This window comes from Blennius ocellaris, assembly GCF_963422515.1.
Source record: "Blennius ocellaris genome assembly, chromosome: 1".
NCBI classification, from domain to species: Eukaryota; Metazoa; Chordata; class Actinopteri; order Blenniiformes; family Blenniidae; genus Blennius; species Blennius ocellaris.
The window spans coordinates 33,215,340-33,242,731 of NC_137650.1; the positions used below are offsets into that span (position 1 = coordinate 33,215,340).

The following is a 27,392-nucleotide window of genomic DNA, read 5'->3' on the forward strand; positions in this document are numbered from 1 at the left end:
TAAATCTTTATGTTTAATCTGCTGTGATGTGATACCTGTTTCAGTTTTAGTGTCAAGAATTTTGTTCCGTTTGTTCACATGAAGTCAGTGTCAGTTTCTAGAAAGCTTGTTTGAAATGTTAGTTTGTGCTAAATTTACATTTTGTCTAGTACTCGATTTGAAATTATTTTAGATTTTGCTGTGACGACGTGAAATGTGACAAATTTCTGCCTCATCTTTGATTTTCCTTGACAGCCCTGCAACTTAATATCCACATTAAGAAAGTGCAATAACTTGATTTGTTTTCCTTCTTTTAGCAAAAACACTGATCAGCCACAACATTATGACCACGGTGAAATGAAATGGAAGGAACTCTTAGTATGTAACACATGTTAGCGTAAACTAAAATACGTACGAAGGTCGCCGCAACAAGTGAAGCACCAGACGGCATCGCTTCCGTATTTTCTCCGTTAAGTCTAAAGTTCTAAATACGCTTTCTTAAAAGGCGATGCCACTTTTCACCACAGGGGGCGCTGCAGGACCTGCGGGGTATTGTTCACGCCGTTTCTAACGAAAACGCATTGTATTTTTTGCTTTCGTTTCAGAAAAGCTTCACGTTTAGACATCTTGAAATGTAGTTGTAGAAGCGTTTCCACCATCTCCACGGCAACGGAGCCCAAGTGTTTCCAGTTTTTTTTCTCTCGTTTTACGACGACGCCGTGTGACCAGACACTCGGAACTCTCCGGAGGTTTTCATTGTGTTACGTGGCTTTGCTCCGGAGCATTAGAAGGTGGTCCTAATGTTGTGGCTGATGGGTGTGAAGGAGCGAGGGAGTGCGTCGTCCCTCGCCGTCAGACGGCGACTGAGTCGGCAGCGATTCCGGCGCCGCCGTTCGTGTGTTCACTACCCAGCCGACCCACTCGTCCTCTGTGTCGTCCCTCTTGCGCTCGTTCTCCAGCAGCAGCAGCTCCAGGCGCAGCACCTCTCGCACACCGCCCACGGCCACCCGGTGCAGCTGCCCCCCCACCCGTCGGGCCTGCAGCCGCCCGGCCTCCCCCCGGTGAGCGGCGCCGGCGCCGGCCTGCTGGCGCTGGGGGCGCTGGGGAGCCAGGCACACCTGCCGGTGAAGGACGAGAAGAACCACCACGACCTGGAGCACCGAGGTGAGGAGCACACACACACACACACACACACACACACACAGAGACACAGACACAGACACACACACACACACACACACACACACACACACACACACACACACACACACACACACACACACACACACACAGAGACACAGACACACACACACAGACACAGGCAGACACACACACACACACACACAGACAGACACACACACACAGACACAGACACACACACACACAGACAGACACACACACACAGGCACACACGGACACACACACACACACATGCACAGACACACACACACAGAGACACACACGCACGCACACACGCACACAAACACATGCACACACGCACACACACACACACACACACACACACACACACACACACACACACACACACACACACACACACACACACACACACACACACGTCAGGGCATGTTTTTCAATCTAAGTGTTTGTGTACCGAGCCGCCGTGTGAGGAAATATTTATCCAGGCCTTGGTGAAGTTTTGTTGGCTTCAGCCGGGATTTATTCTGACACCAGAACAGTTCAAACTAACTTTAGGAAGAAAAAAAAAAAAGGAGAAACTGCGGCTGTGAACTGTAAACATGTTTCCATGTTTGGTTGCCGTCGTATAAATTTATGTCGCACCAACATGAAGGCTCCGCTCTTTATTAGCTTTGCGAGCTGTAACTCTGCCGCTGCTTCACATTACAGACCTTTAAAGCCGCGTTTTAAAATGCTGAACTTTCTCTTTGCACCTCCTCCTCCAGACTTTTAGCTTAAATCCCGGAATCGCTTCCGTTCGTCTCCTCCTGAGAGGTGATTGGCTGTTCGGCTCCACGACACAAAAAAACGACTCCAGTCTCAACGTGAAGTCAATATTAATTAAACCTTCTGGTGCAAAATACAGTGAAATGGCCATGAAAAGTCTCTGATAACTGTTGCATTGTGGGTGTTTTTACCAACTCACCCTGATTGCGTGGCTTCGAGGCTAACGCTAGTTAGCTCACACTGACGGTAGTGTCTCCCATATCTATTCCAGAGGCTCGGTGTCGTGTTGTTTCTGCTACTCTGGAGGAATTTGTTAGAAAATCATTGTTTTCTTTGAAGTTTCTAGCATTTCCTTGGTGGGTTGGAGCCTCTTGCAGGTCACGTTCGACTCCCCCGGTTTAAACCTCTATGACGGTGAATTATTATACCGACAACATTCGTGATGCAGAAAAGAGGAACTGCGACAAAGAAAGGAAACTCCAAGCATTGTGGTGCAAACAGTGGAGCCCTGCTTCACCCTGAAGCCCCCAGCAGCTTCATCAAGGCTTGAAACAACGATTTCATTAGAAAACGCTGCCAAACTATGAAGTTCTTGTTTGAGCTGGACTCTCGTACTAATTTGTGTTTTGCTTTCTCTCTCCTGGACCCTCATCCTTTCACTCGCCTCTGGCCATGCCTCTGAAAGAACGCGAGTCCAGCACGGTACGTTCACACACTCCTCTGTGTGTCTGTGTGTGTTGTTGTTGTTGTTGTTGTGTATTTTGTCGGCCTCTGGTTCTCAGTGTTTGGTGATTAGTTGTACTTTGCATCGACTTGAAACACGGCGTTGGAATAGAAATTCTTGCTCTCTGTGGAGGAACTCCTGTGTGGAGGGGGGGGGGGGGGGTGTACTGGAGGGGGGGATTCTAAGGAGACAGAAATCAAATAATGACGTCTGGCCAAATAAGCCAGATCTAATCCAGGTGGAAGACGACTCCAGTCGCTGGCTGAGGATTAGTCTCCTGCTCCCTCCTTCTCATTTCAGCCCAATTAAAAGTGACTTTGACTCTCCTTCTCGTCTTCCTCGGCCACTTCTGGGGATTTATTGTTGCATGTGTCCACTCCTGTTCACTCTTTCTCTTATCACCCCCCCCCATCCGTCTCTCTTCATATACCTCCACACTGGTTCCAGCCGCCATCTTATCTTGCCTCCCCCCCCCCAGCCCCTCGCTTCTTCCTCCTCATGTTAAAGTCTCTGTTTATTGCACCGGCGTAAAGTAAGGAGGCGTGACGCTCCGTCCGATCTGCTCCGACAGATTGAGTTCCCAGTGACTGGCCGTCCTGAATGAGCCCACTCATGTCTGAAGGCTGGAGGGAACCAAACCCCCAACCCCCCCCCCCCTTCTTAGATGGTGACGAGCAGCCGCCAATAGCTCCTTACCCGATCTACACACACACACACACACACACACACACAAACTGGGCTGTTGTCTCAGGTCATCTGATAGCAGAGTTAGAGGGTTATTGAGACTGAGCGGCCTCTGTTTCATGTTTCACACACACACACACACACACACACACACACACACACACACACACACACACACACACACACACACACACACACACACTGCAGGTTCCTGTCAGTCAGACAGTTCCTCCACACTGAGCCAGACCAAAACGCTTTTCCACAACAGTGGCTGAGTGTGTTTACATTCGTTGAGGGCGGCAGGAAGCTGCAGCGCTCTGTGTTTGTTTGTTTGTTTGTTTGTTTGTTCGGTCGGTCTCCTTCAGAGTTTGGGATGAAAAGTGAAGGTTTGCACTGGGGTTTGGTTCATTTTGCATTCACACACGAGCCACATGGCAGGCGCTTCCATCCCGGGTCTTCCCCTGCCTGTCGGAGGATTAAAGGCTGAACCCGGGTGAACGAGTCCGTCGCCTCAGAGAACCGAGGCTGAAACTCGTCACGTCACTTTGTCTGTGGACGTGAATTCTGCTGCAGAGCTTTAATGAACAAATCCTACTGGTGTGGAAGATGCCGAGGTTCCAGTGAAAGTGATTTTCTTTTGTTTTCTTTAACCACATATATATTTTATATACCGACTCTGGAATGTTGCTCGGCTCAAGAGTGCAGTTAAATTGCTGAATCAGCGTATATCTTCTTCACATCTACTTCCTGCATGTCTCCGTTTACACAGCGTTTCAAGTGAAAACGCATCATTTTTTTTGTTTGCAAAGAGCTTCGCCTTTACTTGCGGCAACTTTTTGAAAATGATTGTCTGTTTCTGCACAAAAGCTGAAAACGATGAACCAGATAACCCAGAAAAACAAAAACTAACAATAGAACGCGTCATTTTTTCGTTTGCAAAGAGCTTCACGTTTACTTGCAGCAACTTTTTGAGAAGGATTGTCTGTTTCTGCACAAAAAGCGATGAAGTCAGCATGCTGGCAGAAAAACTAACACTAACAATATAACATGGACATTCCAGTGGACAGACAATCAATTTGGACAGTGACTGTCAAAATAAAAGTACCAAGTCCCAGCAGGACATGGACCGAGCCTTTGTTCTTATTGTCCGCCTACTGAGCATGTGCAGAAATGCTTCCTACGGCCGTAGCGTTCATGTGCGGCGGCGGCGTTTCAGAAAAGTTGTGTTTTCGGCCCGAAACGCTCTGGAAGTTTGCCGTTTCCACTCGAAGGCGTGTGAACGAAGCCCCGATGCGCCTCATGTCTCCCTGCCCTCGTTGCTGTCGGGGAGTTTCCTCTGCGAGGCAGAGGTTTGTGGAGCGAACCTGAGGGTTTAAACCCCCACCTCCCTCTCCCCCCCCTCCTCCCCTCGCCCCCCCCCCCCCCCCCCCCCGGCCGCACCACCAGTGCCCAGACTACATAAAAAAAAACCGTTTGCAGCCTCTGAGGGCGAGCCAGGCCGTCCGGGCATCAACACTGCTCCGCTCTCATTGCCTGCCAGCTTCCTTTCCTGTTTTGCTCCCCTTGTCTTTCTTCCTCCTCGTTTTCTCACTCTGCCTCTTTCACGGCTCTCCTCTGTGCTGGCAGCTCCCTCTTTGTCTCTTCGCTTGCCACCTCTGGTCCAGGTTCCCTCAATGGCCCCCTTTCTCTCCCCTCCTTCGCTTTAATACGCTTCGTTTTCATGAACTTTGCATTCGAGTCTGCTTCTGGCACTCGCGTGTTTTAACACAGACTCTGCAAGAATCTGTCTGGTAAAATTCTACCACTATATTGTAAATACTGTCAATAATGCCAAAATAAGCTTTTAATTGAAACCGTAATGTTTTAACAGAGAATACACGATGGAATCGCAACACAAAACTACTTTGAATTATGCAAAATACTGTGAAATGTCCAGAAAACTTCTCCTATAAACTGTTGCATTATGGGTGTTTTCACAAACGCACCCTGACGTCAAGGCTCTGAGGTCAATGCTGGGTAGCTAGCTTTCTTGGTAGCATCTTTAATATCTCAGCTCAGGCCTGTGTTGTGAGGACAATCATGTACTATTTCCTTGGTTTGGTGGATTAGAGCTTCTCGTGGAACAAGTTTAGAAGTGGAACATGTTAGATTGCAGAGCGCCGGTTCTTTAATTCAAACTGTGGGCTGATTGGAAATCAACACGCTTGTTGATGAATTTTGTCAGCTTTCGCAAGAAAATGAAAATTCCACGGACGCAACAAGCGACACCGCGAGCGTTTGTTTTCACAGACGCATGTTGCCGTCGGCGACGCGTCCTGTGTGTGATTCATCCGGTTCATGGAGCTTTAAACGACCTGTTTGCACTGAGCCTCTGCAGGAGGATTACATCTCACCTCCTGTATTTGTCTGTTTGTTTTCGCTCGGCCCACGCTGCACGCCGTCCTGTTTGCACACTGCGCCTTTTGTCTCCCATCCCCCCCCCCACCCCGCGACGCTCTGCGTCGGAGGGTTTGCTCAGCTGCGCCGGCGACCCGCCGCGGTAAAGGGTCTCTGCTCGCTGTGCGTCTCACCTCGAACGACTCGGATGTCACCGCGGGCGGTGGAGGGAGATCATCCAGGGTCCGAGATAATCCGCTATATAGATTAATGTCGAGGCTCCGGTGAATCCTTACTGACATAAAACACTCCGGTTTCATTTTGTGAAGCTCCAACGAGCGTCTTGCTTTAGTTTGCCAGTTTCAGAGCTGCTGTTAGCTTCAATGCTACAAAACGTTAGCTGTGTGTGTTGGGGTTCTCCACCGGAAAGAACCCGGTGTGAGTTCAGTTCTTTGATGAGCCGGTTCTTCGTCCATTGTCAATGTAGCGAAGCCAGAGCCACGTCACTGCGTCACTCCAAAACGTCGTACGTCACTGATTCCACCAGCGTAGCGCTGAGTGGTTCGGTCCGGGTCCCTCCATCTCGTCTGGCCTGAACCTTGGATTCAGACCAAAGAGAGAAAACATCTTGTCGCCTCGTCGCTCTATTGGTGTTTTTTCACGTCCGTCTTGTTTTAGTCCGGAGCAACCAGAGAGAAATATAAAATAATGTGTGAATGAGCTTTGGGGCTTATTTTCCCACATTTGGGCATTACATGGTGAACTTCTGCTCCTTTCACTTTATTTCTGGACGAGTCTGAATCAAATGCCTCGACATCGGGAGGAATGATAGCTGTTTCCATGGCAACCTACGTAAACACACGCTGATTAAAGTTCTGTTTCACATGAAGCCATTAAGAGGCTCATTTTATGGCTGGAAAAAAAATCCAAGCTTTCATTTACAGCAGTGTGTAGTTTGTTTAGTAGTTACTGACGAACCAAACGTCTGGCTTCATTATGGAGCAACGCCGCCTCACAAGACCTCAGCCTGCGGTCAAAACGCCATGCAAGACCTGGAAGTGAAGATACGGGGCTCCGTGTTCCAGAAAGTACCAGGGGCTTGTGTCTCGAGCCCCTGGTACTTTCCCCTATGTGTGTTTAAGAAGAGCCAACTTCCTGATTCTAGAGTATCTTCCTTCTACTGACATTACTATAATGACACGATATGTTGGGTTTGGGGTTTTTTTTTTACCAGCTGGCAGCTCTTGTTCACTTCGAGGGTGAAAATATTCTGCCTGAATTCCTTCGTCCCACAAACGCCGATCTGTGCATGTTGTTTCGTCGTCTGTTTGTTGTGTTCAATGGCCGCTGTGTTCACGCACATGAACCGGCGGCGGGATCAGTTTGTGGACATAACGCCTGCGAGTGATCGGCCCTGCAGGTTTGTCACATGGTGCCTCGACGCCTCCAGACACGCAGATGACTGAGCGGTGTCCTGCAGACGCCGCTCCGTGAAGCCCCGGCAGCAGCCGCCGGCCGGAGACGAGTTTGTCCCATGTGATGTTTGCGCCTCACGCGGCGACGTGAGCGTCTTTGTACCGACTGACCCTTCTGTGTTGCTGTTGGCAGAATAACTCGGTGTCGCCGTCAGACAGCCTGCGGACGGCCAGCGAGAAGCACCGCGGCTCCTCGGACTACGGCCTCGACTCCAAGAAACGCAAAGTGGACGACAAAGACAGCATGAGCAGATATGTGAGTGTGTGTGTGTGTGTGTGTGTGTGTGTGTGTGTGGAACATGACCGTCTGATGGAGGCAGTGTTTGTACTTCCTCAGTCTTATAGGTCAAGTTGTCAACATGTCGGGGGAGGGGAGGGGAGGGGAGGGTGTTCAGTAGATGAACAATATCAACAGTTATGGACCATATTCTCCCGGGCCTTGGTACTTTTATTTTGACAGTCACCGTAATAACGATCAGCTGTCATTTCCATGGGAACAAATATATTAAAAAAAAAAAGAAAAATAATTAATGGTTACAATGAACAATAATTTCTGTTACTTCCGTTTTGTTTGTTTGGGTTTTTCTCATGTATTACTTCTGTTATGTTCCATATTCATTTTTTCTCCCGTATTACGACTGCTATGTTTAGTATTATTATTATTTTCTTTTTTTTTTTTCTTTCTCCAGTTGCTTTTTTAAAATGTGATTATATTTTTTGTATCACTGGTGTCTGGGGTAACCGCACAGGTTTTTAAGGGATAGACTAAAATAAGCCTTGGCTTCAGCCTCTACCCATTTCGGTTGCAAGTATATTGTGGAAAATTCATCAACTGCACTTATACTGAAACTGTAACCGAAATAAACCATTCATTCATTCATTCATTCAAAACATGACTGTTTAGAAAACTTTGCAAATATGATGCGTTTGGACTTGAGTCGTTGTGTAAAAGTGTCCCGGCGTCACGTTATGAAGCTCCTCCTGTTAGCGCTGTGTCTCAGGTAACCTGACCCCGCCGACTCCTCCCATCATTTCAGGACAGCGATGGAGACAAGAGTGATGACCTGGTGGTGGACGTGTCCAACGAGGTGAGTGAGAACGCCGGGTTTGATTGACCTCCATGTGGACGGCAGTGGATTTACTCTCTCTCTCTCTCGCTCTCTCGCTCTCTCTCTCGCTCTCTCTCTCTCTCCCCTCTCGCTCTCTCTCTCTCCCCTCTCGCTCTCTCTCCCCCCGTCTCCTCTCACTCCCCCTCTCTCTCACTCCCCCCCTCTCTCTCTCTCCCCCCTCTCTCTCTCTCTCCAGGACCCCGCCACCCCTCGTGCCAGCCCCGCTCACTCCCCGCCAGAGAACGGTCTGGATAAATCCCGGGTCCTGAAGAAGGACGCCGCCCCCAATAGCCCCGCCTCCGTGGCGTCCTCGGGCAGCACGCCGTCCTCTAAAGCCAAGGACCACGCCCACGTGAGTGGTGGTGGGGTTGTGGGAGGGTGGGGGGGGGGGGGGGGGTGGTTGCACTCACACACCAGAGGGCATCTGTCAAGTGGCGTGGGTGTGTGAAAGACTAATACTTGGGCTTAGCAGTTGTCTGGAGGGGGCCGGGGGTGAAGCACTCTCAGGAAATCAAACCGTGGCTCAGTCCTCTCAATCTCCTTTATGGCTTCACCCAATAAATGGTCATTTCTCCCCCGGCCCCGCTCGGCGCTGTAAATAACCCCGAGACACGCCAGCGGGGAGGACCGCTCCTATTTTCTGCGTTGTCTCATCTTCTCCCCCCTCTGCCCCCCCCCTAACACACACACACACACACACATCAACACCACCACCAGCCCCCGTCTCCTGTAAACCCAAAGCACGGCACAGATAGACTCACATAAACCACTTAGATTTATAATCCACATCACTCCCTCCCACCCACACTGACACCCAGCATTCCCCTGACCCTCATTAGTGTCAACACGCGCACACACACACACACACACACACACACACACACACACACACACACACACACACACACACACACACACACACACGCACACACGCACACACACTGCAGAGGATGGAAGAGATGGATTAGTTCTAAGAAGTGTTTGGGCGGCCATCTTGCATGTCGAGCTGCTTCTAACAAGCTTGACTCTTCAGCAGAGTTTTATCTCACACACACACACACACACACACACACACACACACACACACACACACACACACACACACACACAGTAATGAAGTGTCGGTGTTAGATTGGATTACCTCCAGTCGTCCTCCCAGATTGTCACTCAGTGGCTGTGGGGGTATTTCTGTCTCACCGCCCGGCGGGGGAGGGGTAGGGGGGGGTTTCTGTCTGTCTGTGTGTGTGTGTGTGTGTGTGTGTGTGTGTGTGTGTGTGTGTGTGTGTGTGTGTGTGTGTGTGTGTGTGTGTGTGTGTGTGTGTGTGTGTGTGTGTGTGTGTGTGTGTGTGTGTGTGTGTGTGTGTGTGTGCGCGCGTGTGCGCGCGTGCGTGTTTTGTTTTCACTTCCAGCAGGAGGTTAAAGTTTTCCTCCGTTTCAGAACGACAAGTCGTCCACGCCGAGCCTCAAGTCCAACACGCCCACGCCGCGCAACGAGGCGCCCACTCCGGGCACCAGCACCACGCCGGGGCTGCGGCCGCTGACCATGAGCAAACCGCCCGGCATGGAGGCGCTAGGTACCCGCCTGCAACCACACCGCCTCCTCACTGTCAACAACACAGTCTCTCAACAGTGAAAATGTGAAGCGTTCAGAACCCGTGACATTGAGAAAACAAACAGTTTGATCACTTTTTAGTCTTTATTCACCTTAAACTCTTGTGTTCTGAATACTTTAACTTCTTCAGCCTCCAAGTCACAGACTTTTACAAACATCGGCACGAAAACAAACTGCAGATTGTCCCCAAAACACAAAGACGTAACTGAAACTAGTGTGAACGGATCGGCACCGATACCAGTGTTGGGTCTTATAGACAGTATGAGTATTATGTGACTTCTAACTTGTGTGGATGTTTATTCGTTTGAACATTTCGTCTGTGTGATCAAAGCCGACGTTCATGACGGAACACGTCAATAAAGCGTGTTTGTGTATGTCTTTAGTGTCTCACCAGCTCTGCTGTCTGTCCTCGTCCTCAGCCGCCCCCGCCCTCCGCACCCCCCTGTCCATCGCCGGGTCCTACGCCACGCCGTTCGCCATGATGGGTCACCACGAGATGAACGGCTCCCTCACCAGCCCGGCCGTCTACCCGGGTCTCATCTCGCCCCAGATGAGCGTCGCAGCCGCCGCCGCGTACGGACGCGCGCCCATTGTACGTAATCCACCGCCGCCACGTTCTTCACCTCACCCCCCCTCCTCCTCCTCCTCCTCCTCCTCGGTGCCGCTCCAGGTTATGAAGTCTGTCTGCAGAATTGACTTTGAGAAACTTTAGCATTCACGCCGGGCCTCGGCGCCTGCCAACGTTTCTGCTCGGCTGGCTGCGGCCTGCTCTGTGTACGTAATGAGGAAGTACAAAGACGGCGGCGGCTCCTTTCGCTTTGATGTTAGTTAGTTAGCACTCTAAAGGCTTTCGAAAAAGAAAAAAAAAGCGGCTCGCCCCCAAAATGCATCTCCATGTTTGAAAATCTCCCAGGCTCTCATTAGCATTAGCAAGTGGGATGTTGTAGCCTTGTGTAAAGCTCGTCTGTATGCAGCCCGGCTCGCCGCCTTTCAAGGGATTTGCCTGGAAACGTCGGAACGAGAGTTCCTGCAGGCGTTGGCTGCGGAAGCGAGTCACGCGCTGCATTCTGAACGTTAGCGGTCTCATTTATCTCTACTTTCGGAGGTCGTTACTATCAGAACTGTAGCGGCAGAATTACTGAGGCTTTTGACTTCATCACAGTTGTAAAGCTGCTGTCTCTCTCTCTCTCTCTCTCGCTCTCTCGCTCTCTCTCTCGCTCTCTGCCTCACCTAGCTGTTAGCATTCGCTCAAACGTTGGTCTTCATGGTCTCTTTTTCAAATCATTTGTGAGAAGCGTCTCATTAATCCTGAACGAGCTCCTGCTAGCACCTTGGAAAAAATACCCTGGTGAGCACTAGCCGCTAATCAAAGTAGCATTAGCCGCTAATCAAAGTAGCATTAGCAGCTAATAGAAGTAGGATTTGCCCTAAACAACTGTTACCGCCGTGAAATTACTAATATTTTGCTCACTGAGGGTTTGGTGAGATTCTAGAGCATCTTCCTCCACTGAGATCCTGCTCCACCCTCACATCTGGTACTTTATAAAGGAGTAGCTAGTAACTAGTAATCCAGTAGTTGTGACGTCTCGTCTGTTTTGTCCAGGCGGGATTCGATCCTCATCCTCACATGAGAGCTCCAGGACTTCCTGCCAGCCTCACGTCCATCTCTGGAGGAAAACCGTGAGTATTTCAGTCGCCGCACTCGAGTATTTTCTGTGTCTTGAGTACATTCTCCTCTCACACCGAGGCTCCGCCCCCTCCCCCTTCCACCACCCCTCCCCCCCTGCAGAGCGTACTCCTTCCACGTCAGCGCCGACGGGCAGATGCAGCCGGTGCCGTTCCCTCCGGACGCCCTGATCGGCCCGGGCATCCCGCGGCACGCCCGGCAGATCAACACGCTGAGCCACGGCGAGGTGGTGTGCGCCGTCACCATCAGCAACCCCACCCGCCACGTCTACACCGGCGGCAAAGGCTGCGTGAAGATCTGGGACATCAGCCAGCCGGGCAGCAAGAGTCCCGTGTCTCAGCTGGACTGTCTGGTGAGGACACGGTCTGAGTAGCGATGTTCTGATTGGCCGAGCCTGTCGAGCCGTTACGCAGCTCGTTACTTCCTCCGACCGCCTCCTGTTCCTCATTCTGGGCAGACTGGAGGTGGAGGCGGGGGAGGAGGGGGGGGGGGGGGGGGTTAATCCCACAGTCGGATCGATGTGCAGGAGCCGGCCGGCAGCTGCAGCTCTTGTTAAAGCTGACGTCCACATCTTCACTACGGCCGAGACACAAACGATCCGCTCCGCTGAGAGCAGAGAAACCAGGCGCTAAAACATTTAGTGTCTCTTCCAAGGACGCTGGGAGACGCTGGGAGACGCTGGGAGACACTGAGAGCAATGGGAGACACTGAGAGACAATGGGAGACACTGGGAGACACTGAGAGACACTGAGAGATGCTGGGAGACTGAGAGACACTGGGAGACATTGAGAGATACTGGGAGACATTGAGAGATACTGGGAGACATTGAGAGATTCTGGGAGGCATTGGGAGATACTGGGAGACATTGAGAGACAATGAGAGATACTGGGAGACATTGAGAGATACTGGGAGACACTGAGAGACGCTGGGAGACACTGACGGACCGAGGTGGACTGGTGAAGCCTTCGTCACGTCGGCGCTCCTCCAGTCCGCCTCTCATGGTTCAGCCTCGATCCAGGTTTTAGTTCATCCCCACTGCAGAAGTTGTGGTTGATGCCGAAACAACCGTAACCCACTCTTCTGCACATGCTCAGTAGAGTGACAATAACAACAAAGTTTCCTCCAGAGTGTCATGACTCCAGATTCTCCCGGGACTTGGTACTTTTATTTTGACAGTCACTGTAATAACAATCCAACTCGGTTCTCTTGTTGTTGACGTTTAGAACGTTGACGTTTAGAACGTTGACGTTGAGAACCTTGACGTTTAGAGCGTTAACGTTAAGAGCGTTGACGTTTAGAACCTTGACGTTTAGAACCTTGACGTTTAGAACCTTGACGTTTAGAACCTTGACGTTTAGAACCTTGACGTATAGAACGTTGACGTTTAGAACGTTGACGTTTAGAACGTTGACGTTGAGAACCTTGACGTTTAGAGCGTTGACGTTTAGAGCGTTGACGTTTAGAGCGTTGACGTTTGGAACCTTGACGTTTGGAACCTTGACGTTTGGAACCTTGACGTTTAGAGCGTTGACGTTTAGAGCGTTGACGTTTGGAACCTTGACGTTTGGAACCTTGACGTTTGGAGCGTTGACGTTTAGAGCGTTGACGTTTGGAACCTTGACGTTTGGAACCTTGACGTTTGGAACCTTGACGTTTAGAACCTTGACGTTTAGAACCTTGAGGTTTAGAACCTTGACGTTTAGAGCGTTGACGTTTAGAGCGTTGACGTTGAGAACCTTGACGTTTAGAACCTTGAGGTTTAGAACCTTGATGTTCAGAGCGTTCACGTTTAGAACGTTGTCGTTTAGAACCTTGACGTTCAGAACGTGTTGTTCCCTGCAGCAGAAAAGAGACGTGACGTTATGTAACCTCCTCCGTTCTCCGCCGCAGAACCGCGACAACTACATCCGCTCCTGCAAGCTGCTGCCGGACGGCCGCACCCTGATCGTGGGCGGCGAGGCTAGCACGCTGACCATCTGGGACCTAGCCTCGCAGACGCCCCGCATCAAGGCGGAGCTCACGTCGTCGGCCCCGGCCTGCTACGCCCTCGCCATCAGCCCCGACGCCAAGGTCTGCTTCTCCTGCTGCTCCGACGGCAACATCGCCGTGTGGGACCTGCACAACCAGACCCTCGTCAGGTGGGCGCCGCTCCGGGAGCCATACGACACGCGTCTCTGACGTCTTTTACACCCGTCGGTTCCAACTGGTTTTCATGATCCGTCGTGGTGGATTTCGAAATCGTTAAAGGATTTTGGTGTTCGTTTGACAAAAGACGACACCGAGATGTTCGTGGCCCCGGGACTGATTTAAATCTCTCTCTCTCGCCCTCTCGCTCGCTCTCTCTCTCGCCATCTCTCGCTTGCTCGCTCTCTCTCTCACTCTCTCGCTCTCTCTCTCACTCTCTCTCACCCTCTCGCGCTCTTTCTCTCTCGCTCTCTCTCTCGCTCTCTCTCTCTCTCACTCTCTCTCGCCCTCGCTTGCTCTCTCTCTCTCTCTCGCCCTCCCTTCCTCCTCACTTCCTGTGTCTTCATGTCTCCAGGCAGTTCCAGGGCCACACAGACGGGGCCAGCTGCATCGACATTTCCCACGACGGGACCAAGTTGTGGACGGGAGGTCTGGACAACACGGTGCGGTCCTGGGACCTGAGGGAGGGCCGGCAGCTGCAGCAGCACGACTTCACCTCGCAGGTACAACCTCACCTGGAACCCTTCCTCCTCTTCCTCATCCCCCTCGTGTTCCTCATCCTCCTCGTCCTCCTCGTGTTCCTCCTCGTCTACCTCGTGTTCCTCATCCTCCTCATTCTCGTTGTCCTCCTCGTGTTCCTCATCCTCCTCCTCTTCCTCGTCCTCATCTTCCTCGTCCTCGTCCCATCTCGTGTTCCTCATCTTCCTCGTCCTCCTCGTGTTCCTCATCATCCTCGTGTTCCTCCTCGTCCTCCTCGTCTACCTCGTGTTCCTCGTCCTCCTCATCCTCGTTGTCCTCCTCGTGTTCCTCATCCTCCTCCTCTTCCTCGTCCTCATCTTCCTCGTCCTCATCCTCCTCGTGTTCCTCATCCTCCTCGTCCTCCCCCTGTTCCTCATGGACTCGTGGTGACGCCTCCCCCTCCCCCCCCCGTTGCAGATCTTCTCCCTGGGCTACTGCCCCACCGGGGAGTGGCTGGCCGTGGGCATGGAGAGCAGCAACGTGGAGGTTCTGCACCACACCAAGCCTGACAAGTACCAGCTGCACCTGCATGAGAGCTGCGTGCTCTCGCTCAAGTTCGCCTATTGCGGTGAGACTCCGACTCTCCACTGACCCTCCACTGACTCTCCACTGACCCTCCACTGACCCTCCACTGACCCTCCACTGACCCTCCACTGACCTCACGACGCCAAACCAACCACAGAGTGTCAGAATAACGTCAGAGCCGATATGTTCCGGACAGTAAAGCAGAATCTGGCCATTTAAAAGCAACATAACGTGACGCTTTTATCAAAACGTTCAGTAGAATGTTTGTCACTGGATGTTTGTGTTTCTCTGCTACGTTTGAGGCGTCCGGGCGGAGCGCCTGCTTTCTCCTCCAACGCCCTCCGTCACTAATTAAATCATTAGCCCACCAGTCGGAGGGGCAATTAATCAGAGGATGATTTAAATAATTATCTGAGAGGAAGTGACTCTCCTTCATTATGGGCTTTTTTTTTTTTATGACTGTTGACGTGACGCCAGTTTCCCCCGAGCTGCTTTTAATGGTCCAGGTTACTGTGTGTGTGTGTGTGTGTGTGTGTGTGTGTGTGTGTGTGTGTGTGTGTGTGTGTGTGTGTGTGTGTGTGTGTGTGTGTGTGTGTGTGTGTGTGTGTGTGTGTGTGTGTGTGTGTGTGTGTGTGTGTGTGTGTGTGTGTGTGTGTGTGTGTGTGTGTGTGTGTGTGTGTGTGTGTGTGTGTGTGTCTCACCACCGTGTGTGTGTGTGTAGGTAAATGGTTCGTGAGCACAGGAAAAGACAACCTGCTGAACGCGTGGAGGACTCCGTACGGCGCCAGCATCTTCCAGGTAACCACACAAACATCAACCAACGTTTTTCTCTTTTAAACATTCAGGCTCCTTCATACATGGAACTTATATTTAGTTTGTTCAGTGTAAAGATGAAACTAATGGTGATAAGGCTGTTAAATCTGGGGATAATTTTAGTCAGTGTGCCTGATATACATTATATACATTATATATATGGAAGTGAGCTGTAATAAGTGAGTTTTTATTCTTGAAGGTAACTAAATGAAGCTATTGGTATTAATGTTGATGTCAATGGTGAATATTTCTGTTTTCATGGTGGGTTTGATCAGTGATGATGTAATAATCAATAGGGCCACATAGGTAATGATAATATTGGTGTTTCTGGTGTTAAGAAGCCGATGATGTCGTCACCAGGTGTGTGTGTGTGTCTCAGACACATAATTAAACCGTTTCAGTTCTAATTCGTCAGTAATTACAGTCAATCACACACAGCTGTGCAGCAAATGGACACACACACACACACACACACACACACACACACACACACACACACTCAGAATTTCACGGTGACTCTTTGTTTCCAGTCCAAGGAGTCGTCGTCGGTCCTGAGCTGCGACATCTCCGCTGACGACAAATACATCGTGACGGGGTCTGGAGACAAGAAGGCCACGGTGTACGAGGTGATCTACTGAGACCAGCACAGACCCCCACCTGGACCCCCCAGGACGCTTCCCTGAGGCACTCCGCCTCCGGAGGATTCCGTCTCCGTCTCCTGGTCGAACAACTCCTCCTTTTGTCCGAAGATTTGTTTTTGTGTTTTCTGGGATGTACCCCGGTGGAGCAGCGCTTCATTCCTGTGCAAAGTGTACATACGGATTAAATACTCAACATTTTCTATATATTATCAGAATATATAAATATATTTTCATGTCCTGGCTGTACTTGTGATTTTTTGTTTTGTTTTTGTTTTTCGAGGCTCCGCTCTGCGACGCCCGAGCCGCCAGACGTTAGCGTAGCAGTTTTTACTGGTTGGTTTTTAGTGAAGCGCTCTGGAGGCGTCTGGACCACGTTTTTAAACCGCCTTTTTGTTTTTTGCTGCGCTCTGATTGGACGACAGACACGGAGACTCTGGACCATCGGATGTAAATTTATCTCGTATATATATATATATATATATATATATATGAATATATATATATATGTATATAGAAGCCTTTAAACGGTGTCCTACGTGAGCTGCTTTGTCCGTGCTGTTTGGGTTTTTCCCCCTGTTCATCGGCGCTGACTCGTGTTCTCTGGATTATATTTGGTGGCTGGTGAGGCGGAGGAGGGAACCGTCGCTTTTTGTTCCGTGTGGACGGACGAGCCGGAGCAGGAGCTCCCACTGGACCCCATCCCCCCATCTCCCCACCCCCCCTCCCCCCACCACACCAAAGTATGTAGCAACGCTGTCGGCACTGAAAAGAAATGTACAGGTGTTAATAAATCAATAAAACTGTTTTTTCTAGAATCTCACGTTTCCTCCTTGATCGACGAGCCGAGCTGTCGGCAGGTATAAGAATAAAAGCATAAGATGCTCTCGAATTATATAGTTGTGATTTAAGTTCAGATTAACAATGATCCAGTCACCAGGAAAACACGTTTTCATCAAAATGCAACAATATCCACTGAAACAAATTCTAGTTATGTATATCTTCATAAATAAAACATGGCTGTGATGTCACATGAAATCACAATATCAACATATATTTAACATGTATATATAAAAAACTAACGGTTATGGCGTACTGGAGTGTTTCGGAAGTGGAGGATACATGTGATCATTACAACGTTGGAGGCTCCGTGTTGAAATCTGCACAGCGCCGCCATATGCATGACACCTCCAACACACACACACACACACAGAAACACAGTCAGAAGTCACAGCTCCTCGGCCAAAACCCCCACGACTGAAAATGAATGTACTCGCCTCATGCAGTGTGTGTGTGGGAGGAGGGGGGGGTGGACCTGACTAACTGTGTGTCATGTCTCGGTGTGTGTGTGTGTGTGTGTGTTGGTGTGTGTGTCCTGTCAGCAGGCCTGAAACCACAAACCACCCTGTCTGGAAACTGAGCTTTTAAGACACCTGTGTGTGTGTGGGTGTATGTGTGTGTGTGTGGGGGGGGGGGGGGGGGGGGGGGGGGGGGGGTGTGTGTCATATAAACCGGCGTTTCCCGTTTCCCCTGCAGGATGCTATCGCTAGCTCCAGAGCTTCGTTCAGGATTATTAATGAGCCGTTTCTTCAGTAAATGGATTAAGAGATTATTTACACAAATGCTAAAGCTAACGCTAACAGAGAGAGACAGCAGCTCTACAACGGTTCCAGTTCAACCACCAGAGGCTCCAGATACTTGAACGTTCACGACGACACACAAATTGAACCAACATGGCAAAATATGTCCACTTCTAACTAGACTAACAGATCCTTTCATCAATACAGTAACTAATGATTAACTACGTTCAACCATCACAGATTAAACCATATCTTGATCAAAGTAATACTTGAATACCTCAATACTTTCTCCAGACCATAACTGGACTTTTCACTGACTTTTCTTCACGTCTCGCCGGAGGACATGTCCTTCGCGGCACCTTCTCTCTCTCCCGGACCGACTTTCATCTCTTTGTCTCCCACGTCTCCTCGGATGTTTCTCCACGCCGTCGATCAATCCGACCCCGGCGAGCGTCCTGGAGGAGGACGGCGTGTGGCGCCAGGCAACACGGAGGGAAACACGGGAAGCTCTCGGCCTCCCGGGACAACCGAGACGTCTCAGAGAGCCGGGGGAGATGAAAGGGAGGCGGGGAGGCGGGGCAAAGAGGTGCTTCAGCTCCCGGAGGTCATTTAGGTCCCTTTGAACGCGTCTCGCTCCGTCCTCTGACCCGTCCTCAAGATGAGACACTTTCATCAGCCTCTGAGCGACACGAGGGCCCACTCAGGACCCGCGCCGCAAATTAGAGGGGCTCTTTGTGTGTGCGTGTGTTTGTGTGTGTGTGTGTGTGCTCTGAGCTTTCATATTGTGTCTGATTCACTGCTTCCTCTGCGATAACAGCTCTTCTTTTGATCTTTGATCACACGGAGCAGCGAGGCCACTGGAGTCCCTCCGTCTCTGCTGAAGAGGCTGAAAGCTCTGCAGGTACCGTGGAAACAGTGAAAACAAACCCACCGACACGTTTGACTATAGGTGACTGTAATCAGATTACCCACGGTGGCGCTCTTTGTCAATGAGACGTTTGTTTAACAGTGAAGACGAGTTTCGGGAGTCGATCAAACATCGAGACTCCTGAAACAAACAAACTGACCAGAGAGGAAGTGGAGAAGAAACGCAGCTCACTGATTGGTCCAGACCGGAACAGGAAGTCCTGCTGTTTTAGTCCAGGGTGGCTAGGCTAGTTAGCTCGTGGCTACAAACAACGATATAAAGTCTTCAGACCAGAAATCAATGAGATTCTTCCTCAAAGATTCTTCCTCACCACTTCTTCCTCACCTCTTCTTCCTCAAAGATTCTTCCTCACCTCTTCTTCCTCACCTCTTCTTCCTCAAAGATTCTTCCTCACCACTTCTTCCTCACCACTTCTTCCTCACCTCTTCTTCCTCACCTCTTCTTCCTCACCACTCCACGTCTGCCCAGGAGATACCTTCTAACTTCCTGTAGCGTCGGCCGTGAAGCTGAAACGTTCTCAGACTCAGAACGTGGAGAAAAGCCAGACGAGTTCAGTGAGAACAAGCAGAGTTCTGGTTCAGAGGAATCGTTTCTCTCGCTCCTTCGTCGGACTCGTAAAACGGAAACAGTGAAAGTCTCCTCACAAGGTGACCAGGCAGGTTAACAAGCTCAGCAAAGCAAATAATTGGTACAAATGAGTCGTTAGCAGAGTGGAGGGCCGAGATAAAGTGTGAAGGAGCACTAATTGAACATGATTAGAAACTTCCTTCCTTCCTCCTCCATCAGTCGGAGCTGTAACGAGCGAGTCCTCCGAGATAATGAGGATCACGGGACCCGGGAGGAACTGCTGAGCGGCTCCACATATTTACTGTCACCTCTGAAAACACCACGCAGGATTTTCAGATTAAAACCACAATCTCTCACATTCTTTCAGATTAAACGTTCTGTTTTTGTCTTTGTACTACAAACGTAATTTACGGAGCAACTGAAGATTTCACGAGACAAAAAAAAACAAGAAATAATCTGAAAACTTAACAAAACCATAACAATTAATATCAACAAAGAGTAAAGAATCAAACAAAGAGAAAATAAAACAAAACAAACACAAACAGACAAGATGACGAACAGAGAACAATATCCGACCCCAAAACAAAACAAACATGCCAAAATAACACAACAACAAAAAAATCAAGATAGGAAACGTACAAACGCAAAAGAAAACGACAAAAACACCTGGAGGAAAAAAACCTCAAATACAACATTCCAATGATCTGAGACTGGTGTGTGTGTGTGTGTGTGTGTGTGTGTGTGTGTGTGTGTGTGTGTGTGTGTGTGTGTGTGTGTGTGTGTGTGTGTGTGTGTGTTTTATGTTGACATTGTCTGAAACGGCCTCGGGGTGAAAAGATAATTAGTTTGAAGTTGAAGTGCTGAAGTGACAAGCGGTTCAAACTGAAACAAAGGAAAGGGGGGAGGAGGAAGAGAAGAGGAGGAGGAGGAGGAGGTGTGAAAGGAGAACAGACGCCTGATGGAGGAAGAGGAGGAAGAAGAGAAGAGGAGGAGGAGGTGTGAAAGGAGGCCAAAAGCCTGATGGAGGAAGGAGAGGAGTAGGGAGGAGGAAGGAGGAGGAGAAAGAGGAGGAGGAAGAGGAAGAGGAGAGGAGGAAGAGGAGGAGGAGGAGAGGGAGAGGAGGGAGGAGAGAGGAGGGCGGTCGGCCTGTCGCGTAGTTCTGTCTGTGAGAGGGCTCTTCAGCAGTCGGTTGTTAGTTTCACCTGAAGTCCTGAAGGAAAGTTAACGAGTCAATAAGTCGCTTCAGCTGAAAACATGTTATTAGTGATTTAACCTGATTTAATCACAGAGATGGAAAACAGGTTGAAGCAAGACGAGCCTGAACATCGGTATGGACAGTATGGACAGTATGGACGTATGGACGGTATGGACGGTATGGACGGTGATCGTCAGCAGTGTCGTAGGGAAACACAGAGTGGAAGAAACAAGCAGAGGAAACAGACCAAGTGTGAAAAGCCAAGCCGTTTTTACTGTGTGTGTCCAGTCTCTCTGTCTCACACACACACACACACACACACAGACACACACACCCTCTCTCTCGACCTGTCTCACACACCATTACCCCTGTGAGACGAGGAGACAACCCTGGCGGGGGGAGGGGGGGGGAGCTGCATCATGGGTAATGTCAGTAGACACATGTCAAAAGTGCAGCCCGTGTCCTGAAAAAGCTGTGTGTGGTGTGACAGTGGTCCGCCCGCCTCCAGCTCTGGACCCCCACCACTCCCCCCCCACCCCCCCCACCCACCACCTCCCCTACCTCCTCCCACCTCCTCCACCCCCCGTCCCAGCCGACCACAAAAGCTTCCTGTGTTCCCCCGCAGGGAGAGAGAATCTGCACCACTCCGCCAGGATAAATGCTTTTCCTCCTGCAGTCTCACCTCGCTGCACAGCCATTGTCCTCAGGACGGCTGGGAAAGGGCTTTTGTGTGTGTGTGTGTGTGTGTGTGTGTGTGTGTGTGTGTGTGTGTGTGTGTGTGTGTGTGTGTGTGTGTGTGTGTGTGTCGGGGGTAGTTTTCCACCCACCAACCCCAGAAATCACCTGACGAGCCCCTCGGCCCTCCATCATTTCTCCTGCAGTTCTGCAGCCAATGAATCAAGTGATTGGCTCTTTAATGAGACGGAGGTTCTTCAGGTCGGCTCTGATGACGTAGAGTGAGAGGACAGAGGACCAGTGGACCAGAGGACCAGTGGACCAGTGGACCAGAGGACCAGAGGACCAGTGGACCAGAGGACCAGTGGACCAGTGGACCAGAGGACCAGAGGACCAGAGGACAGTGGACGTGCTCACAGCACAGGGCCAATGCATTTAAAAAAGTCTGGTTTTCCCCCGTTTCCATGGAGACGGAGTCCAAAAAGTTGGTGTTTTCAGTGGCTCTTAGTCATGTAAACACCAATACAAGTTTACAAGGGTAACAGGGTGAAAGAGGGGGGTAACAGGGTGAAGTAGGGGGTAACAGGGTGGAGGAGGGTGGTAACAGGGTGAAGTAGGGGGGTAACAGGGTGAAGGAGGGCGTAACAGGGTGGAGGAGGTGGTAACAGGGTGAAGTAGGGGGGTAACAGGGTGGAGGAGGTGGGAACAGGGTGAAGTAGGGGGGTAACAGGGTGAAGGAGCGGGTAACAGGGGGTAACAGGGTGAAGGAGGTGGTAACAGGGTGAAGTAGGGGTAACAGGGTGAAGGAGGGGGTAACAGGGTGAAGTAGGGGGGTAACAGGGTGAAGTAGGGGGTAACAGGGTGAAGTAGGGGGGTAACAGGGTGAAGTAGGGGGGTAACAGGGTGAAGTAGGGGGTAACAGGGTGAAGGAGGTGGTAACAGGGTGAAGTAGGGGGTAACAGGGTGAAGGAGGGGGGTAACAGGGTGAAGGAGGGGGTAACAAGGTGAAGGACGTGGTAACAGGGTGAAGTAGGGGGGTAACAGGGTGAAGGAGGTGGAAACAGGGGGTAACAGGGTGAAACAGAGGGTGACAGGGTGAAACAGGGGGTAACAGGGGGTAACAGGGTGAAACGGCGGGTAACAGGGGGGTAACAGGGTGAAACAGAGGGTGACAGGGTGAAACAGAGGGTAACAGGGTGAAACAGAGGGTGACAGGGTGAAACAGGGGGTAACAGGGGGTAACAGGGTGAAACGGGGGGTAACAGGGGGTAACAGGGTGAAACAGAGGGTGACAGGGTGAAACAGCGGGTAACAGGGTGAAACAGAGGGTGACAGGGTGAAACAGGGGGGTAACAGGGGGGTAACAGGGTGAAACGGGGGGTAACAGGGGGGTAACAGGGTGAAACAGAGGGTGACAGGGTGAAACAGAGGGTAACAGGGTGAAACAGAGGGTGACAGGGTGAAACAGGGGGTAACAGGGGGTAACAGGGTGAAACGGGGGGTAACAGGGGGTAACAGGGTGAAACAGGGGGTAACAGGGTGAAACAGAGGGTGACAGGGTGAAACAGAGGGTAACAGGGTGAAACAGAGGGTGACAGGGTGAAACAGGGGGTAACAGGGGGTAACAGGGTGAAACGGGGGGTAACATGGGGGCATCAGGGTGAAACAGAGGGTGACAGGGGGTAACAGGGTGAAACGGGGGGTAACAGGGGGTAACAGGGTGAAACAGAGGGTGACAGGGGGTAACAGGGTGAAACGGGGGGTAACAGGGGGGTAACAGGGTGAAACGGGGGGTAACAGGGGGCATCAGGGTGAAACCTTTGGACAAAGACACTTTGACACTTGGACAAGTTAGTGAGGAAGTTGAACCGACAACCTTGGCTGGAAGACGAGCGGCTCCACCAACAGAAGTGACGTCAGAGAATCAGGGAAACGTCTCGTCTCTTTGCTTCTACATCTATACGTCTATAACAACCAGAACCAGTCACACTCACTCGGTGTCACGACTCACGACTGTCAACTGACTTGAATGAAGAGTTAAGAAAAAACACATGAAACGTGATCTCGGGTGTATTTTTTCCCCAAACCGTCGTTTGATTAAGACAAAATGCAAATGAGCCGAAGCGACACGCGGCTCTAATTAAGAGGAACGAGCAGAAACCACAGCAGCAACTGTTCAATAAAAAAAAAAACCCTCGACTCCAGAATCAGGTGGTTTTGGGGCCGAAGGGCCACGACAGTTTACATCTATACTTTAATTCTCATTTCCGCGTTTGGAATCTCGCCTCACTCTGACCTCCGATAATCCGCCGAACGCCTCCCGTCCTGACGGAGCGTCGTGTGCTGAAGCAGCCTCTCCACGTCTCCCCTGCAGCCTCTCCACGTCTCCCCTGCAGCCTCTCCACCGCCAGAACACAGAAGATGGAGAGTGCCACAAGAGGCACAGGTAATTGCCCTCATTTCTGCCGCAGACAAAAGCCAATGTTCCGACTGCTCTTGTATAAACTGCCGAGTGTCACTCAGAGAGTCTTCAAGGCTGCAGGAAATTGTGCGGCTTTCGCCTTTCTTCCCGTGACAACTACCAATCTGAGGATATTATGAGGGTTTTTTTTCCCCCGCCATTTTAAAAATCTGTATAGGGGAAGATTGCTACTATTTCCACACGCCGCTGAAAGGAAGGAGGGGCGGAAAAAATAAAAAGAAGAAGAAAAAAAACCTGCTTGTTGCCTTCATTTTCTGAATTCATACTGGGAGAATCAAGGACGCCCTTAATGTGAAAAATGGCCGCTTCCTGCAGTCAGAGTCACATGCAGGTGTGTACTTTGAAATGTAAGCGAAGGATGATGTGATGTTGTATGTTGAGGAGGAGGAGGAGGAGGAGGATGAGGAGGAGGAGGAGGAGGAGGATGAGGAGGATGAGGAGGAGGAGGAGGACGTGGAGGAGGAGGAGGAGGAGGAGGAGGAGGAGGAGGAGGACATGGAGGAGGAGGAGGAAGAGGAGGAGGATGTGGATGAGGACGTGGAGGAGGAGGAGGAGGAGGAAGAAGAGGAGGAGGAGGTGGAAGAAGAGGAGGGAGAGGAGGAGGAAGAGAAAGAGGAGGTGGAGGAAGAGGAAGAGGAGGAGGAGGAGGAAGAGGAGGAGGACGTGGAGGAGGTGGGGGAGGAGGAAGAGAAAGAGGAGGTGGAGGAGGAGGAGGAGGAGGAGGAGGAGGAGGAAGAAGAGGAGGAAGAGAAAGAGGAGGAAGAAGAGGAGGAAGAGAAAGAGGAGCTGGAGGAAGAGGAAGAGGAGGAGGAGGAGGAGGAGGAAGAAGAGGAGGAAGAGGAGGAGGAAGAAGAGGAGGAGGATGTGGAGGAGGTGGAGGAAGAAGAGGAGGAGGAGGAGGAAGAAGAGGAGGTGGAGGAGGAGGCGGAGGAGGAAGAGGAGGTGGAGGAGGAGGAAGAAGAGGAGGTGGAGGAGGAGGAGGAGGAGGAGGAAGAGGTGGACGAGGAAGAGGAGGGATGGTCACCCACCAGTCAGACAGTTTACAGTAAATGGATTCTACTCAGGTTTGGTTTTCACCTGAAGGTACTGAAGTTGGTCCGTTACAGGTACATTAATTACAGTACGGCTTCAACAATAAATGTTGTATTTGAGTTTTAAATTTACAAGGAAAAATGTCGAGACGAACTCTGGACTGAGAAAAGTTTTCAAAATTGGCAAAATGTTTTTCGATGAAGTTGGTTTCTCATTGGGAGAATGTGTCAACTGAAGACTCCGCCTTGCAAATGATTGTGAAACAGACTTAAACACACACACACACACACACACACACACACACACACACACACACACACACACACACACACACACACACAAAAGTCATCTAAAATTATTAAAGTTACTTTTCCGAGTACATTTCATTGACTTATAAGAAGTTTAACTGTACTACAAGTGCAATACAAATACCTCTGCTTCTGTTTAAGTGAATAATGTGAGTACTTCACTAATTACTTCACTAGTTTGATAAATAAACAGAAAACTGGTTCACGTAAATGTGGCCATAGACATATAGAACTAGAATTATAAGGACGTGTATGAGCAGCAATCGACTTCTAAGTTTCTACGTGCTCTGTTTGGTGAGTCACAGCGCCCCTACAGGCCTGGCCGGTGTACTACACGCCCTGAACCCTGGTGTTGAGACGCGTTCATGGTTTTTTTTTTGTAGACGGCTGAGGAGAAAAAGGGTCGTTTTTCTTGTCGTGTGGATGAGAAGAACTAGAGCAGAAGGGCAAAAGCTCGCTTGAGCTTGATTTTCAGTATGAATACAGACCGTGAAAGCGGCGCCTCACCATCCTTCTGACTTTTTGGGTTCTAAGCAGGAGGTGTCAGAAAAGTCACCACAGGGAGAACTGGCTTGTGGCGGCCAAGCATTCATGGCGACGTCGTTTTTTTGATCCTTCGATGTCGGCGCTTCCTCTCATTGTGAAGCAGACTTCACCGAGCGTTGGATCGTTCACCACTAATAGGGAAGGTGAGCTGATTAGACCGTCGTGAGACAGGCTAGTTTTACCCTCCTGATGATGTGTTGTTGCAATAGACAGACTCTCTGAATCGTCACACCAGCATCCAGCTGCGATGAACTGGATAATATCTGAATCCAGCTGCGTGGTGAGTTCGTTTTTTGTTGCGATTACAAATACGCACTTTATTCCGGCGGGCATTAGCCGGCCCTCATGAATGCGTTACCGCGGCGCAGTCACATGGACGCTCCCTCTTCAAACGCGCTGTAATCCCCCAGTGAACTGTCGCTAAGCGTCGCTCTCGGGACGAACCCGCCTCCCCGCCTCCCCGCCTCCCCACTTCCCCACCTCGCCACCTCACCACCTCCCCGCCTCCCCGTCACTCTGGGCTCCGGCTCCCGGGACGCCATCTGGTCCTCCGGCCTTCTGAAGTAAATCTGATCTTGTCAAACCAGTGTGGAACCAGCACACAACGCCGACAACCGGACATTCAGAGAGTCCAGAAAGCTGAGTCAAGATTAGACGTCCAAATACGGCCTCATTACTCACCCCACCCCCGCCTCCTCCCCCCCCAACCCCCCCCTGATCCCAGATGTGACGTCCATTATCGCCCAGCGGCCCGACCACAGGGGCAGAACCGATCCCAACCCGGGAACCATTAGCATATGAAAGAGGCATACGAGGCTCTGATTCCAGGGGATATTTACTACCCCCCCCCCCCCCCCCCCACCCCTCCACCTCCACCCCCTCCACCCCCCTCATTCAGGCGTCAACAAAGACGGAGCGTTGAGACAGGCAGAGCTGTGAGCCGTCACAGAGCTCATTTGTTCTCTTCTGTTTACTTAAGCCTCCCCCTCTTTTCTCCCGTCCCTCCAGAGGCTTCAAGCCTGGCTGACTGGGAGCCCCCACCTCCACCCCCCCCCCCCCCCCACTCCCACCCCCAGTGGGGGAGATAAATGGCGAAATTTCAATTGTAGCCGGGGAGAAACAAAAGGGTTCTTGATTCGCGTGCGTTTTTTAATCGGTCAATCGGCGTCGCCGGCGATCGTCGTCAAACTGTCAGGGAGTCGCCCGGCGCCGTTATTTGGTTTTAACTCCTCCATTGTCCATCAGGCTGCTCCGGTTGCTCGTCGTTGTTTGACTTCATGTAGAAAAAAGTTGTAAATTCTACAATCCATCCTTTGTCCTCTGGATCGTCACAGACCAACCGGATCGTCACAGACCAACCGGATCGTCACGGACCAACTGGATCGTCACAGACCAACTGGATCATCACAGATAGACTGGATCGTCACAGACCAACTAGATCGTCACAGACCAACTGGATCACCACAGACCAACCGGGTCGTCACAGACCATCTGGGTTGCCACAGACCAACTGGATCGTCATGGACCCTCTGGATCGTCACAGACAAACTGGATCGTCACAGACCCTCTGGATCGTCACAGACAAACTGGATCGTCACAGACCAACTGGATCGTCACAGACCAACTGGATCGTCACAGATCAACCGGGTCGTCACAGACAAACCGTATCGTCACAGACCATCTGGGTTGTCACAGACCAACTGGATCATCACAGACCAACTGGATCATCACAGACAAACTGGATCGTCACAGACCAACTGGATCATCACAGACCAACTGGATCATCACAGACCAACTGGATCGTCACAGACCAACTGGATCGTCACAG

General features: G+C 50.8%; 1 protein-coding gene across 5 annotated transcripts in view; it reads left to right on the plus strand.

Moving 5' to 3' along the window:
• LOC308129246 (transducin-like enhancer protein 3-B) overlaps positions 1–17,069 on the plus strand; it is a 38,501-nt gene extending 21,432 nt beyond the window's left edge. The window contains exons 8-21 of one of the 5 annotated variants that reach the window (XM_080495101.1): positions 939–1,143; positions 2,549–2,607; positions 7,298–7,420; positions 8,202–8,252; positions 8,470–8,625; positions 9,712–9,847; positions 10,305–10,477; positions 11,489–11,565; positions 11,675–11,924; positions 13,463–13,710; positions 14,112–14,259; positions 14,693–14,843; positions 15,522–15,598; positions 16,144–17,069. In XM_080495101.1, the coding sequence (XP_080351227.1) occupies positions 939–1,143; positions 2,549–2,607; positions 7,298–7,420; positions 8,202–8,252; positions 8,470–8,625; positions 9,712–9,847; positions 10,305–10,477; positions 11,489–11,565; positions 11,675–11,924; positions 13,463–13,710; positions 14,112–14,259; positions 14,693–14,843; positions 15,522–15,598; positions 16,144–16,251 (1,962 nt within the window). In that variant the 3' untranslated portion in view covers positions 16,252–17,069. Of the gene's footprint in view, positions 1–938; positions 1,144–2,548; positions 2,608–7,297; positions 7,421–8,201; positions 8,253–8,469; positions 8,626–9,711; positions 9,848–10,268; positions 10,478–11,488; positions 11,566–11,674; positions 11,925–13,462; positions 13,711–14,111; positions 14,260–14,692; positions 14,844–15,521; positions 15,599–16,143 lie in introns of all 5 variants that reach the window. The other 4 variants (XM_080495098.1, XM_080495100.1, XM_080495099.1 and 1 more) reach the window with 4 other exon arrangements.
• Positions 17,070–27,392: the final 10,323 nt, after the last annotated feature.